Raw genomic sequence first — 14808 nt, forward strand, 5'->3', positions numbered from 1 at the left:
CACGTCCCATACAGGGGGCTTTTGTCACCCAGAGCCCCCTTGCAAGCTCTCAGATTACAGCAGGATCTGTGACTTCCTTCAGGATCTCAGGTGCTGATCCCTGGAAATTGTGTGAGGGTCGTCTCTACTTGGAAGGGCCATCAAGAACAGATGTGACTGCATCAGGGATCCTGTGATAAGGAGATTCTCTGAGATTTCTGAGCCCCTGTATCCTGAAGGGGGGAGATCTGAGGAGGCCAAGTGAAGATAACAGCAGACCTGCAGCAAGGGTCTCACAGCAGTGTCCTCAGAGGCTGCAAGGTCAGACAGGGCCCTCCCAAGAGCCCCTGAGGAAGCATGCCCAGCCACACCTGTCTGTAGTGTAGTATCAATGTAGCAAGAGCCAAGGAAGCCAGCTTCCCATGAGCCTTTGCTGTCCAGCAGTGGTCTTCAAGCTGCAGGGTTTCCTAACTCAGGATCCCCTTAGCATGTGGGCACTCCTGATCTCTGTCGGGTTCTGCTCTGGTGGGGTTGACATTCAGTCTTATCTCTGTCTCTGGTTCAGCTGACAAGTGAATTTATCTGACCAGCTCATAAACAAAAAGGCGTTATGATGCTGCTCCCAAGGGATGCAAAGCCAAGTGATAAGTCCTGCACTAACTACTGAGTTCAATCCTTGGCACCACGTGTGCCAGAGAAATGCTCTGGCTTCTCTCTCTCCTTTTCTTTTTCCCATTTTGTTGCCTTTGTTGCTGCCCTTGTTGTAGTTGTTGTTGTTATAGCTGTCGTCATTGTTGGATAGGACAGAGGGAAATGGAGAGAGGAGGGGAAGACAGAGAAGGGGAGAGAAAGACAGACACCTGCAGACCTGCTTCACCACCTGTGAAGTGACCCCCCCCCTGCAGGTGGGGAGCTGGGGGCTCAAACTGGGATGCTTGTGCCGGTCCTTGCGCTTTGTGCCATGTGTGCTTAATCCACTGCGCTACCACCTAGCCATCCCGGCTTCTCTTTTTCGTTCATAAATAAACATTTTAAAGAAATACAGTCTTGGAGAGCAGAGGTAATGGCAAACAAAAGGTACAGGTAAGAGCAAAGCAGACCACTGACAAAGAGAAGGTGCAGAAACCTCAACATTCCCATCAGCCAGAAGAAGTGACGGTCACAACTCACCCTCCATGGGGAGGCGGGGAGGCGGGGAGATGGGGAGGGGCATGATAAAAGGGTTCATTCTCTACTTGGGACAGCACAGGCAGCTGAGCTGAGCAATGCTCTGGTCTCACACACACAGGATGAGAGGATGCAGCACACCTTCCAATGTTATTCAAGGTCATTCTGTTATAACACCCATGAGAAAAATGCCAATTCCCGCTCTTGTTAAACGAGGACTCGATTTGCTGATAGGTCATTTTTGCTCACAGTGGGAGTTTCCAAGAACTGAAGACTTCACTGGACACACTCTCCTGGATCTCTTGCTGCATGGGTGAATATCCGTTCCTTTCTGACATGGAGAGAGACAAAGATGCTAACCAACTCGGGGGAAGTCTGAGAGGAGAAACTAAGATAACAGAGCAGACCTCTGGCAAAAACTAACTGGTATGCTGCTTCTGAAAATGCACCGAGCTTCCAACCAAGTTTAGAATCAAAGAAGCTCCGTAAATAGCAAGTGGCGGGTCATGGACTACACAGCAGCACACATGACTCAAGGTTTGGGCCGCCCACAAGTTAAGGCGAAGTCACAAAAGTCAGATGTGCTTCCTCATAGCCAATTACATGGCGACGCTGTGGACCAAAAGCAGCCAGTTTTTCTTACCCCACCCCAAAACAGAGACTCATCTCTGGCTTTTGGTGGCACCTGGGATTGAACCTGAGACTCCAAAGTCTCAAGCTAAAAAACAACAACAACAAACAATCAGAAGTAAACCAACCGTCTCTAAGACTTTGTGAGAACTCTGGTGGTTATCACTGGGGGGCTGGGGATACAGAATCTTGGTGGCCAGTATGGTATGGAACCATCTTACAGTCTTGTAACCTACTATTAATCACAAATTAAAAAAAATGTCCTGACAAAAGGAGGAGGAGGAGGAAGAAGAGGAGGAAGAGGAGGAGAGACTATCATCACACCATTGTGCTATCGCCCTGGACAGACATAACTGTTTGGTTGGGAAAAAAAAAAACAAAGAACATTCCCTGGCTTGTGATAACTGTCTACGAAATCAGCATTGTAGTGACCACAAGTTACACTGTAGACAGCCCTGCCCATTCTCTTAGTGCCTGTCTGTTTTAAGGCATAACCAGAGTTGAACAGTTATCACAGAGACCACATAGTCCTTTACAGGAAGTTTGATAACCCCTTCCAATCTTGATAGATTAGAATGTTTATTTATTTGACAGAGACATCCAGAAATCAAGAGGAAGGGGGGATGTAGAGAGGGAGAGACAGAGAGACACCTGCAGCCCTGCTTCACCACTTGTAAAGCTTTCCCCCTGCAGGTGGGGACTGGGGGCTTGAACTCAGGTCCTTGCGCACTGTAACATATGTGCTCAACCAGGTGCGCCACCACCCGGCCCCTCTGAGGATTTGTCTGTAAGTGAGAGATTAAATTAAATCCAATTAAAAAGCCATACTCAACATGGGAGGTGATATACTGCACCTCAAGAGCTCGACATTAAAACTGAGGGAACCTTGGTATACAGACACATCTGTATATAAGAGAATCTTGGGAGCGGTTGGGACTCTGTGCTGCTATAGGTGGGCCCAGAAGTGGCCCGGCAAGCAGAGTGCGCGCCTCGCTAAGCATGGCACCCCGGGTTCAAGTCCTTGTATCACACAGGAGGCACCATGACTAGCAAACGCCAAGGGAACACCACGGGTGGCAGAACAGACAGCACTTTGGTGTCTCTCCCCTCTGTCCCTTTCTCTAAAAGTAGAGAACAGAAAGGAAGCTGGGGGCCAGCAATACAGTTCACCTGGGAGGGCCCACACCTCAGCCCCACAGACAGCAAGCACAAGCAGGGGCACTGAGGCTCTGAGGAAGGCTTTGGCATTATGGCAACTTCCCCTCTCTCCTGATGGGAAAAAGTCAACACAGGGGCCAGGTGGTGGCTCACCTGGTTGAGCACACATGTCACAATGCGCAAGGACCCAGGTTCAAGGGCCCCATCCCCACCTGCAAGGGAGGAAGCTTCATGAGTGGTGAGGCCCTAGTGCTGCAGATGTCGTCTCTCTGTCTCTCCCTTTCCTCCCAGTTTCTCTCTGTCTTTATCCAATAAATAAAACTGGATCAAGGGGTGGCAATAACAAAAAGTCTGGCTCAAGGACAGCAGCAGCTCAGCGGTATTGCACACGGATCTGGCCCTGGTCCGTTCCCCAGCAGTATGTGCGTATATACACACACTCTCTCTCCCTCTCTCTCTCTCTCTCCTCTCTCTCTCTCTCTCTCTCTCTCTCCTCTCTCTCTCTCTCTCTCTCTCTCCTCTCTCTCTCTCTCTCTCTCTCTCACTCACTCGAAAGAAAACATTACTTCAGAAAAGGAATTATAGGTAAGTAGGGGTGAATTGGAGGGGAGCCTTTGCCCTGTAAGGAGAGCAGTGGGCCTTGTGAACTGAAGGACCCATGTGGAACCTGACTCGACACCTGTTTGTCAGATGAAGAGCAACTGACAGCTTCGAAGTTGGTCTCTGCAGTGGGCTGAAGGCTGCTCCCCAGAAGTCATGTCCACCTGGAATGCAACTTCATTTGGAAGGAGGGTCTCTGGAGCTCTAACTCAGGCAGAGGTCCAGAAGGCCCCAAAGTTGATGAGTGTCCTTTCATGAGAGATGAGGACAGGACAAACAGAAACGCAGGAGGGAGGACTGAAGACAGAGGCCAGGCTGATGACAACTGTACTACCAGGAACCGCTGGAAACTGGGAGAGGCAAAAAAAAAAAAAGGCTTCCTTCCAGAACCTTCAGAGTACAGCCCCACCCACATATACCGTGTTCCCCAGCGGCCGGGTGAGCTGGTGTGGCAGCCCTAGCAAACTCGTGTCCTGACACCCAGACTGAGAACTGTCGCCCTCACATGTCAACCTCTGCGCTTTGAGAGCTGCACGGAGCCCCTATGAAGCTGGGGGTGCAAACAGGTCAGCACTGGCAAAGGCGAACAGGAGAGGGACAGCCCGCCTCTGGCTGCCTGCTCTCTGGAACGACTCACCGGCTGCCTATGCGGCCATGTGTTTACTTCCAGCTGCCAGCACAAAGGTAAGCGGTGATTTTATCACACGGAGGAGCACATTTCAATACCTCAGACCTGTTACTGCTAATGTGATGGCGAAAGACACGCCCTTGGGACCTACCGGCGCAGTGAGAAAGCAGACACACTAGAAAGCCAGAGTTCTGCAACTCTTCAGAGGAAGCACGACCCGAGAGGTAGTAAGAGACACGAATGCCAAGTCCCGCCACTAGGACACACGCGCCTCACAAACCTTGTCCTTCTTATCTTGCCGGGCGTAGGGGAAGCAGGGGATGACGGCGGTCACCCTGGAGGAGGACGCGATCTTGCAGGCGTTGATCATGATGAGCAGCTCCATGAGGTTGTCGTTGATCTCGCCACAGCCACTCTGGATGATGTAGACATCTTCCCCACGCACGCTCTCGCCGATCTCCACGCTGGGAAAGGGAAATGCTGTCGTCAGTGTGAGATCTGTATCCCAGGGCTGCCAGCACAGGGCCTGCAGCTGTGCTCTGGGGGACAATTCATGACAGGGAAAGGACACAGGGCACAGGCAGAGTCTGGGAGGAGAAAAGGCGACGGGGGGCACAGTGCAGGGGACACCGAGTACCAGCTACCAATGGTGACCCCCACCCGCTCCCTAGAGCGTGAGTTTAACTTCCCCGCAGAGCTGGGACTGCGTGATGTGCTCTCCAGCCGGGAGAGATGATGAGGGTGTGGGGGGGGGAGACACCCTCTGCCCAGCACACGCGAAAGTCCAGACCCCCAGGAGTGCGGCATTAAGCACACTGAGCCAGTCGGTCCTAGCAGGAAGTAGGGGAAGCCCTGCAGAAAACCCAAGTTCCCAACAGTCCAGGCCCACTCCTATAAGCAAGTCTGTCTCATATTTTTCCCCTCAGAAATTAATCTCGGGGGGGGGGCAGAGACAGCTCACGTCACCCACATTTAAAAAAAATTATTTATAAAATGGAAATATTGACAAGACTTTAGGCTAGGAGGGGTACAATTCCACACAATTCCCACCCCCAGAACTATGTATCCCATCCCCTCCTCTGAAAGCTTTGCTATTCTACAGTCCTCCGCTCTACCAGCTGAGCTATCGAAGGGGGCAGAAAGCTTTGCTATTCTTTATCCCTCTGGGAGCATGGACCCAGGATTGTTGCGGGGTGCAGAAGGTGAGAGGTCTGGCTTCTGTAATTGCTTCCCCGCTGAACATGGACGTTGGCAGGTCAATCCATACTCCCAGCCTGTCTCTCTCTTTCCCTAGTGGGGCAGGGCTCTGGGGAGGCGGGCTCCAGGACACATGGTGGGGCCGTCTGCCCAGGGTCACCCACGTTTAAGCCCTGGCTCCACACAGATGATGTTATGGCAATGGAGGAAGTTTCAGTGCTGTGAAACAGCTCACATTAGACAGCCCAGCACCAAAAAAGTCAAGTTAGATTAATGTTGGGCCTGTGAACTCTTCTGCAAGATGTATTCTTTTAGTCTGCATATCCAGTTTCTACTAGTGTTAAAGCTCAAAAAGATTCACATCACTCTGCAAAGCTCAATAAACAGTCCCGGAGACAACAAATGCTTAGCTCTTGGCACAGATTCTAGAGATTTAACTTCAAGTCACTAGCTGGCGTGTTCGTATTGCTCCATTTGGGGTTTCGTGTCGGGCAGCATGCGCCGACTTCTCTCTGCAGACAGAAGCTCTCACACCTCCTCCCCACACCCACCTGATCAGCAGCTTTCTCCCTCACCGTCATCCCGACACAGATCAACAGTCTGACCAAGTGTGGTACCACCGAGTCAAAGCGTCATAGTAACTCAGCTCCTTTCTCTTTCACGCACTTCCTGGTATGTTTTTCTCCGGAGGAAAATCCAGCCTCAACCCTCAGCTAATGAATACCCACAGCCCACAATGTCGGAGGTCCTGAGTCTGACCTGGGTTCTCTGTGCACAGCTGCCACTGGAAGTTCCCTTCACCTTCTCATGTGATTTCCCACTTTCTGTACCCCTCTTTCTTGGTCTGCTTCTTTATTTTCCTGCTTGGTGTCCTCCAGTTACTTCTTGAGAAAGAGCCCATGGGAACTAAAGTCTTTGCAAAAGACATATTGAAAAATGTCTAGACAGCCAGGAAGATAGCATAATGGTTTTGCCAAAAAGCCTTCTGGGCCTGAGGCATCAAAAGTCCCAAATTCAATCCCCAGCATGACCGTAAGTCAGAGCTGAGTAGCTCTGGTTAAAGAGAAACAGCACTGAGAAAAGCCGAGACATTCCTGGTGCAGACACCCTAGTGTGGAGCTAGGGGAGAATCCCGAGAGTCGACGCGAAGGTGGCCTGCACATTGCTGGTCTGCGCCTGCCAGGGAAGAAGAGAGACACTGGTGACCAGGGCTCGGGCAGGTCCTTCACAAGTGCGCACGGCTTGAGAAGCGAGAACAGCATGCTCCGCTGGTCTCAAGAAAGCGGCCTGATTCAACAAGTCATCCCCTAGGGAAAATCTACACGCTCACTTTGCTTCGGCTCAACATAACCTCTCATCTGAGGGGAGAACACAGAGGGACGCCCTGAAGAAGTCAGCTGTGCAGTCACTCTAAACACACACACCTGCACACACGGCGTCACAAGGACAACAGCCACACCCTTTCACATCTGTATCACAACTTCCTGCTAAATTTCAGGTCATGCTCTTTCAGTCTCCTGACAAGAGCTCCAAGACCCACTGCAACAAGCAACCTACAGAGCATCTTCAGTGGGCTGTACCATACTTGCAGGACTCAAGGACTGTTTCATCGTTGCTGTGGTTATTATTCCTGTTGTTGTTACTGTTGGATAGGACAGAGAGAAATGGAGAGAGGAGGGGAAGACAGAGAGGGGGAGAGAAAGACAGACACCTGCAGACCTGCTTCACCGCTTGTGAAGCGACTCCCCTGCAGGTGGGGAGCCAGGGGCTCGAACTGGGATCCTTACGCCAGCCTTTGTGCTTAGTGCCATGTGTGCCTTAATCCACTGTGCTACAACCCAGCCCCATCACTGAGCAAACTTTCTGTATTGTACCCCAAGCCCTATGAGAAGCTTCATGAGCATTATACTCTCTCCCTGATGGAGTATTTTAATTTTTTTAAAATTATTTATTTTCCCTTTTTGTTGCCCTTGTTGTTTTTCATTGTTGTTGTAGTTATCGATGTCGTCGTTGTTGGATAGGACAGAGAAAAATGGAGAGAAGAGGGGAAGACAGGGAGGGGGAGAGAAAGACAGACACCTGCAGATCTGCTTCATCGCCTGTGAAGTGACTCCCCTGCAGGTGGGGAGCCGGGGGCTCGAGCCGGGATCCTCAAGTCAGTCCTTGCACTTCACACCACATCTTGATGGAGTGTTTTAAAAGTATGGAAGTGCAGTGGGTTAAGCGCAGGTGGCACAAAGCATAAGGACCGGCTTAAGGATCCCGGTTCGAGCCCCCGGCTCCCCACCTGCAGGGGAGTCGCTTCCCAGGCGGTGAAGCAGGTCTGCAGGTGTCTCTCTTTCTCTCCCCCTCTCTATCTTCCCCTCTTTTCTCCATTTCTCTCTGTTCTACCCAACAACGACAACAACAATAATAACTACAACATAAAACAACAAGGGCAACAAAAGGGAATAAATAAATCAAAAATTTTTTAAAAATATGGAAGGAACCACCAGGCTGTGTAAAAAAAAAAAAAAAAAAAGAAAGAAAGCAAAGGAATGATTACTAGGTGACAGCAAACCAGATTTTTTTGGTCTTGGGTCAGCTGGAGATTCAGGGAGGAACCCTCATGTGATCTGAATCAACTTTCTTGTCCTTTGGTCCTTCAGTAAAAACCAGATCACTAACACCGTATCTGGGATAGGGAGGAGTGTTGGTAAAACAGAATCAAGCTCTGGCCCTAGACAGTTCATGGCAAAGAGAAAAGTCGGGGCTGGTGGGGTGAGGCAGTGGTGCACCGGATTAAGGACACAAAGTACTAAGCACAAGGACCAGCATAAGGATCCCGGTTCGAGCCCCCGGCTCCCCACCTGCGGGGGGGGGGGGGTGCTTCACAAGTGGTGAAGCAGGTCTGCAGGTGTCTTTCTTTCTCTCCCCTCTGTCTTCCCTATCTCTCTCCATCTCTCTCTGTCCTAGCCAACAGCAATGACAGCAATAACAACAATAATAACAACAACGATAAAAAAGGCAACAAAGGGAAAAAATGGCCTCCAGGAGCAGTGGATTCTTTTTTTTTTTAAATTTTTTATTTTATTTTATTTATTTATTCCCTTTTGTTGCCCTTGTTGTTTTATTGTTGTAGTTATTGGATAGGACAGAGAGAAATGGAGAGAGGAGGGGAAGACAGAGAGGGGGAGAGAAAGACAGACACCTGCAGACCTGCTTCACCACCTGTGAAGCGACTCCCCTGCAGGTGGGGAGCCGGGGTTTGAACTGGGATCCTTATGCCGGTCCTTGTGCTTTGCGCCACCTGCGCTTAACTCGCTGTGCTACAGCCCGACTCCCAAGCAGTGGATTCTTAGTGTAGGCACCAAACCCCAGCGACTAGAGGCAAAAAAAAAAAAAAAAAAGAGAGAGAGAGAGAAATCAGGAAGTTAACTTTTTTAAAAGATTTAAAAAAGTATTTATTTATTTCCTTTTTGTTGCCCTTGTTATTTTTACTGTTGTTGTAGTTATTATTGTAGTCGATGCCATTGTGGCTGGACAGGACAGAGAGAAATGGAGAGAGGAGGGGAAGATAGAGAGGAGGAAAGACACCTGCAGACCTGCTTCACTGCCTGTGAAGTGACTCCCCTGCAGGTGGGGAGCCGGGGGTTCAAACCTGGATCTTCACGCCAGTCCTTGTGCTTTGCGCCATGTGCGCTTAACCCGCTGCGCTACCGCCCGACTCCCAAGGAAGTTAATTTTCTGTGTTTAAATATGAACAATGTATAATGTCACTATATGAGTAATCCCCTGACTTTGTGTTGATAGGGCTGAGAACTCAGGATTTCTAGTTACCAAGTGTTGGTTACCAAATACTCAAAACCAAATAAAATCAAATCAGCTTTGTTATAAAGAATCATGCCAGGGTTGCCGGGCGGTAGCACAGTGGGTTAAGCGCACACCGCACTCAAGGACCGGCGCAAGGACGCTGCTTGAGCCCCCGGCTCCCCACCTGCAGGGGAGTCGCTTCCCAGGCGGTGAAGCAGGTCTGCAGGTGTCTGTCTTTCTCTCCCCCTCTCTGTCTTCCCCTCCTCTCTCCATTTCTCTCTGTCCTATCAAAAAAAAAAAAATATATATATATATATGGAAAATGGCCGCAGGAGCAGCGTAATCGTAGTGCAGGAAGTCCCAGCGATAACCCTGGAGGCAAAAAACAAAACAAACAGAATTATGCCAGGGCCAGATGGTGGTGCACCTGGTTAAGTGCACACAGTACAGTGTGCAAGGACTGGGTTCAAGCCCCTGGTCCCCATCTGGGGGCTGTCGCTTCACAAGCAGTGAAGCAGGGCTACAGGTGTCTCTCTCCCTCTTTATCTCCCCCTCCTATCTCAGTTTCTCCATCTCTATTCAAAAATAAATTAATTAATTAAAAAATTTTTTAAAGAATCATGCCTCACTGTTTTGAGTACCCGCCGCTCCCCCCATGGCACACACAGTGGTTTAAGGAGAAAGCCAATCTGGCCCGAGCTGAGATGGGGAAGGACAATCCATTTGCTTTCAAAATCTAGTCCCTCTATAAACTTCCTGACTTGTACCACACCACCTCCTAAGCAGAAACCATGACCCCATTCTCTTTCTCCTTCGTGCCACTGAAACTGGGAACAGGGCTGGAAGAAGACTTTGCCACGCTCTGGTGGCTCTGGCACTGAGTCTACCTGACTGGTACTCACAAGTGTCTCTTCACTTCCATCCTCAGGGCCATGCATACACATTATGCCACTTTCCCACCTAGAGAAAGGGATTCGCAGAGCCTAAGAAGCTGACTCAGCAACAAACAACATCTTCCTCACGAGAATCCGAGTCACATCCTAACATCCGAGCGACAATTCAGGTGCCTTTGACACTTTAGCCTCCCCCAAGGGGCATCAAGATTTTCTCCCACGTTTCTCTTGGAGGCTTTTATTAGTGTCAGGCTTCACTCACAGCGCGGCCTATAGTCCATTTCAAGTTACTTTTTGAAATGGTGGCAAGTCGGGGTGGGGGTGGGGTGCTTTCTCCTGCAGCCTGCATTAACGTCCCTGTCCCCGCACGACTCGCTGAAAATGTTGACTGAAATGGATCTCTGCCAGAGATATGAACGTGGCTGGCTAACTGCGCACCGTGCTAGACACCTAAGAGAGAAGGGAGCCGGGTTTGCAATGAGTCACAGCGCTCGCTGTCTCGTTTCTGGTCTCCTGCAGGTGGCACCGGGAGCCCTGAGCCAGCCTCCGAGGGCCTCCGAGCAGGGCGGGCAAAACCGGCCTGGAGAGACGTCTCTGCGGCAGAGAACTCAGAGGCAGCACCCGGGACCCAGCACGCGCACCGGAGCGCGGCCCGGGGGGGGGGGGGTCTACACCCGGCCGTGCGGAGGGCAACGCGGGGTTTGCGGTGCCCTGAGCGCCCAGCCCGCGGGAGCAGTCGGGGAGCCCGCGCCCAGGGGGCAGCCCAGCCCGGCGGCCACTCCCGGGACGTCCCTCCCACGTGCCCCGCGCCCGGGGGCGCCCGATGCCCGGCGCGCTGTCGCCCTTCCGCTGCCGGGCCCTTCCCGGAAGGAGCGGCGAGCCGCCGCCAAGGAGGTGCGGGCCCCGCGCTCAGCGCTCCGGGCCCGCAGCGGCGCCCACCTGGTCTCCTGGTTGCTGAATTTCTTGGTGACCACCTTGCCCAGCTCCAGGCCCAGGCGGTCGGCCACGCGCTGGGACAGGTCCTGGTGCGAGCTGCCGCTGAAGAGCACGATGTTGGGCATGGCGGAGCGCGGGGTGCCGGGGCGCGGGGTGCCGGGGCGCAAGGTGCTCGGGGCGCGGCGGCGGCGGCGGCGGCTCGAGCGGGAAAGTGCGGCTGAGGGCCGGAGGGAGGAGCCGGGCCCTAAAGAGCCGAGGGGCGGAAACGGGCGGCCCGGGGCGGGGCCTGAGGCAGACGGGGCGGGGCTGGCAGGATGAGACCCCGCAGCAAGGGGGCGGCGGTGAGGGGGGCGGCGGTGGGGGGTTTCCAGGGGCGGGGCCTGAGGGAGAGGCGGGGCCGGCAGGGGAAGCCCTTGCCCCAAAGGCGGGCGGAGAGAGCCGCGCGGCGCGGCGGGGGCGGGGCCGGGGGCGGGGCCGGGGGCGGGGGCGGGGACGGGGACGGGGACGGGGGCGGGGACGGGGCCTGGAGCGGGGCTGGCGGGGTGAGAGCCGGGCGGGGTGAGAGCGGGGCGGGCGGGCCGGCGGGCGGCGGGGGCTTAGCGTGGGAGCCGTGAGGAGCGCGGAGGGAGGGCAGCGGGCGGAGCCGGAGCGGAGCAAGGGAGGAGGAACCACAGGGCGACCGGAGCTGGAGGGTGCTGGGCGGGCTGGGGGAGAGGAAGGCCTGGCTGGTCCTCAAGAATTGGAACGTCTTGCCCTCTGCGATTGGGCCAGGTTCCAGTTTTGGCCTTTTTATCCCATCTCTCAGGGTGCGGGCCAATGAGCCACGTCAAAATGGGGACACAGTGGTGTGAGGAGGGACAGTGGAGGCACCATGAGTTAGGAACGACGCCCCAGGCCAGAACACCCCGAACCAAACAGGTTGGTTGGACCGCAGAGCCTCCTGGCAGAGAGCTGAGCGTGGCGTTCACAGCAACACCTGCGTCCATGTGACAGCAGCAGCGTGACCTTTCAACCCCACTTAAGAGGCCCCTTCAAAAAAATAATTCCTTTACTATGTACTGCAAAGCAAATAAAAGTAAATGAAACAAAAACTGCGCTCTATGACTGTGGTCTCTTTTGGTTTCATCAATAAAAACAGTGAAATGAGCCCTTGGGCTCCAGCCCCAGTGCCCACCCAAATATTACGAGAATTTCTTTTCTCTCTGGTAATTTAAGTACCTACATAATATCCTCTCCATTTCGCCTCTTGGCTGACGACGCCTAAATCATTTACCATCCCACCCTTAGTCAAAATGTGCTGAGCCCTGCCTGCGTCACAGAATGGCCCCGTGTCCATGAGAAAGCCACAATGCCAGCTTCCTCCCGAGCCCGGGTGGGGAAGGGGGAGCGAACCCACGCTCCTCGTGGGTCTGCGTTTTTATTATGGGCACAAGCCATGGTCAGCCTTGCAACCTGGCGCCACTGACTTGCTCCACCGAGGGACCCCAGGACTAACAGCAGCCCACGCACCCCCCGCTACCACTCCACACCCCTGGAGTCTGCTGCCTGCCTGCTCCTAACAGCCTGGGGCTGCAGGGAAGAAAGAGGACGTGTGACTTGGGAATGAGGAGCCCACAGGCTGCAAACACTGGTCAAAGTCGAAGGCCCCTTAGTGAAACCAGATGAAACAGACTGACACAGGGCTCGTGAAAGGACAACAGAAAAGATTCGGCCAACAGGGGAGGTCACCTGCAGGCGGCCTCAGTCAGCTGTTCCCTGGCTTCATGTTTATTGAGATTTGGAGGATTATGCGGATTATGCATTTCACTGGGCTCTGCCCTCTGCATCCTGCTGCTTGGCATAGCTGACCACCCAGCACACCCAGTGTGGTGGCCCTGCCTGCCTACCAACAAGCTCCCCAAAGTGCAAATTCTGGCAGCTTTTCTTCCCCCTTCAGTTTGCTCTGTTGGTTTTTTTTTTTTTTAAACCCGACTTGCAATGCTTTATAGCTCATTGCTATAGCAATGAGATTTAAACTCACACTCAACCATAGGTCTAGAGTTTTTACTGCACGAGTCTCTGCTGTGATTATTTTTAAGCTCTTCTAATAAAATTTACTACCCACAATCTTGCCATGGTTTTGAAGTCCTTAAAATTCTTTCATAGACAAAACATGTACATGGCCTTGTCAGGAGGAAAGCAGACCCTTGCTTGTATGGCGAGACCATGGTCCTTTAATGCTGATTAAGTCAGGGTCTTAACTCTGGTCCCTTGGTCTCCAAGTTTGGGAATGGCCAGGGACTGGGGAGGCGGAACTGAATCTTGACAAACTGTGCCTTTGCCAGAGAAGCGCCATTGGGGTTGGCTCAACACTTGCTTCAGCTTAAATGCTGAGAGTAAACAAGGGAAATGTACCATGGGGGAGGGTGCTCATCTAAAAAGCATCTTGCATAGGGCACATACCTGGCCATGCACACAACCCAGGTTTCTTATTGTCTGTAACAAGAACTCTAAAGATTGCCTGGGGGAATTTATTCATTTTAAAAGAGATTTTATTTATTTATTTGTGTGAGAAATAGGAGGAGTGAGAGAAAGAGAACCAGAGCATCACTCCAGTACATTCACTGCTGGGTATTAAACTCAAGACCTCATGCTGAGAGTCCAACACTTAATCCACCGTGCCACCTCCCAGACTGCGAATGAATTTATTCCTAACTAGCCCAGGGCCAAGAAAATGAAGGAAATGGCCCCAAACACATAGATAATGGGAGATAGCAAGGAAATTAGAATCTGGGCCGTCAAACGTAGTCCCTTTCTCTCTAGAATGGTTCTGTTTAAAAGGAACATTAAGTGGGGGCTTGGTGGTGGCACACCTGGTTGAGTGCATGTGTTACAATGCTCAAGGACCTAGCTTCAAAACCTCACTCCCTGCCTGCAGGGGGGAAGCTTTGAGAGTGGTGAGGCAGGGCTGCAGGTGTCTCTCTGTAACTCTTCCTCTCTATCTCTCCCGCCCTCTGGATTTCAGACTGTCTATCCAATAAATAAGGATTAAAAAATTTTAAAAAGAAACATTAAGTGGAGATAGAACATCTGACGACAGAAGAAATATAAAGTAAATCATATAAGTATTTTACAGTTTTTAGTAACCATATTTACACAGGGTAAAAATAAACTGGCTGCAGCTATTAGGAACAATGAACTCACCTTCTCTGGCCCATCTTGGACGGAGCTAGAAGGAATTATGTTACGTGAGCTAAGTCAGAAAGACAAAGGTGAGTATGGGATGATCCCACTCATCAACAGAAGTTGAGCAGGAAGAGCAGAAAGGGAAACTCAAACCAGGATCTGACTGAGTTTGGAGTAGGGCACCAAAGTCAAAATCTCTGTCTGGGTGGAGGTTGAGAGTAGATGTTCAGCTTCATTTGGGGGCAGGGATGCAAATAGTCCTTTGGTGGTGTTGATGTGCACTCCTGTTAACTTGTAGCCTCATAAATCACTATTTAATTAATATGAGAGGGGAAAAACTGAATGTCTCAAACCTTTCAATCCACAGACCATAAGCTGAGTATATGTTTCTTCAGTCTAAACCCTTAAAACGTCAAACATGGGGCCAGGTGGTGGTGCACCTGGTTGAGAGCACATGTTGCAATACTCAAGGACCTGGGTTCCAGCCTCCAGTCCCCACCTGCAGGGGAAAAGCTTTGCAAGTGGTGAAGCAGGGCTGCAGGTGTCTTCTTTGCCTCTTTCCCTCTCTGATGCTGTGGCCTATCTACATCATCATTGTTTTGCCTGAGATCTGCCCTGCCTGCAGGCTATTGGTTAATCCCACTGGTTAGAACCTTCTCAACA

The 14808-nt window shown here is 51.8% G+C and overlaps 1 protein-coding gene across 1 annotated transcript in view; it reads right to left on the reverse strand.

Annotated features, from left to right (window-relative positions):
* The window catches only part of PRPS2 (phosphoribosyl pyrophosphate synthetase 2), a 28833-nt gene extending 17617 nt beyond the window's left edge, over positions 1–11216 (reverse strand). The window contains exons 1-2 of the mRNA XM_007517471.3: positions 10984–11216; positions 4443–4626 (exon numbers count right to left, since the gene is read on the reverse strand). Of these exons, the coding sequence (XP_007517533.1) occupies positions 4443–4626; positions 10984–11105 (306 nt within the window). The 5' untranslated portion in view covers positions 11106–11216. The remainder of the gene's footprint in view (positions 1–4442; positions 4627–10983) is intronic.
* Between the last annotated feature and the right edge of the window lie 3592 nt (positions 11217–14808).

Source organism: Erinaceus europaeus, chromosome X (assembly GCF_950295315.1).
Source record: "Erinaceus europaeus chromosome X, mEriEur2.1, whole genome shotgun sequence".
Taxonomy (NCBI): domain Eukaryota; kingdom Metazoa; phylum Chordata; class Mammalia; order Eulipotyphla; family Erinaceidae; genus Erinaceus; species Erinaceus europaeus.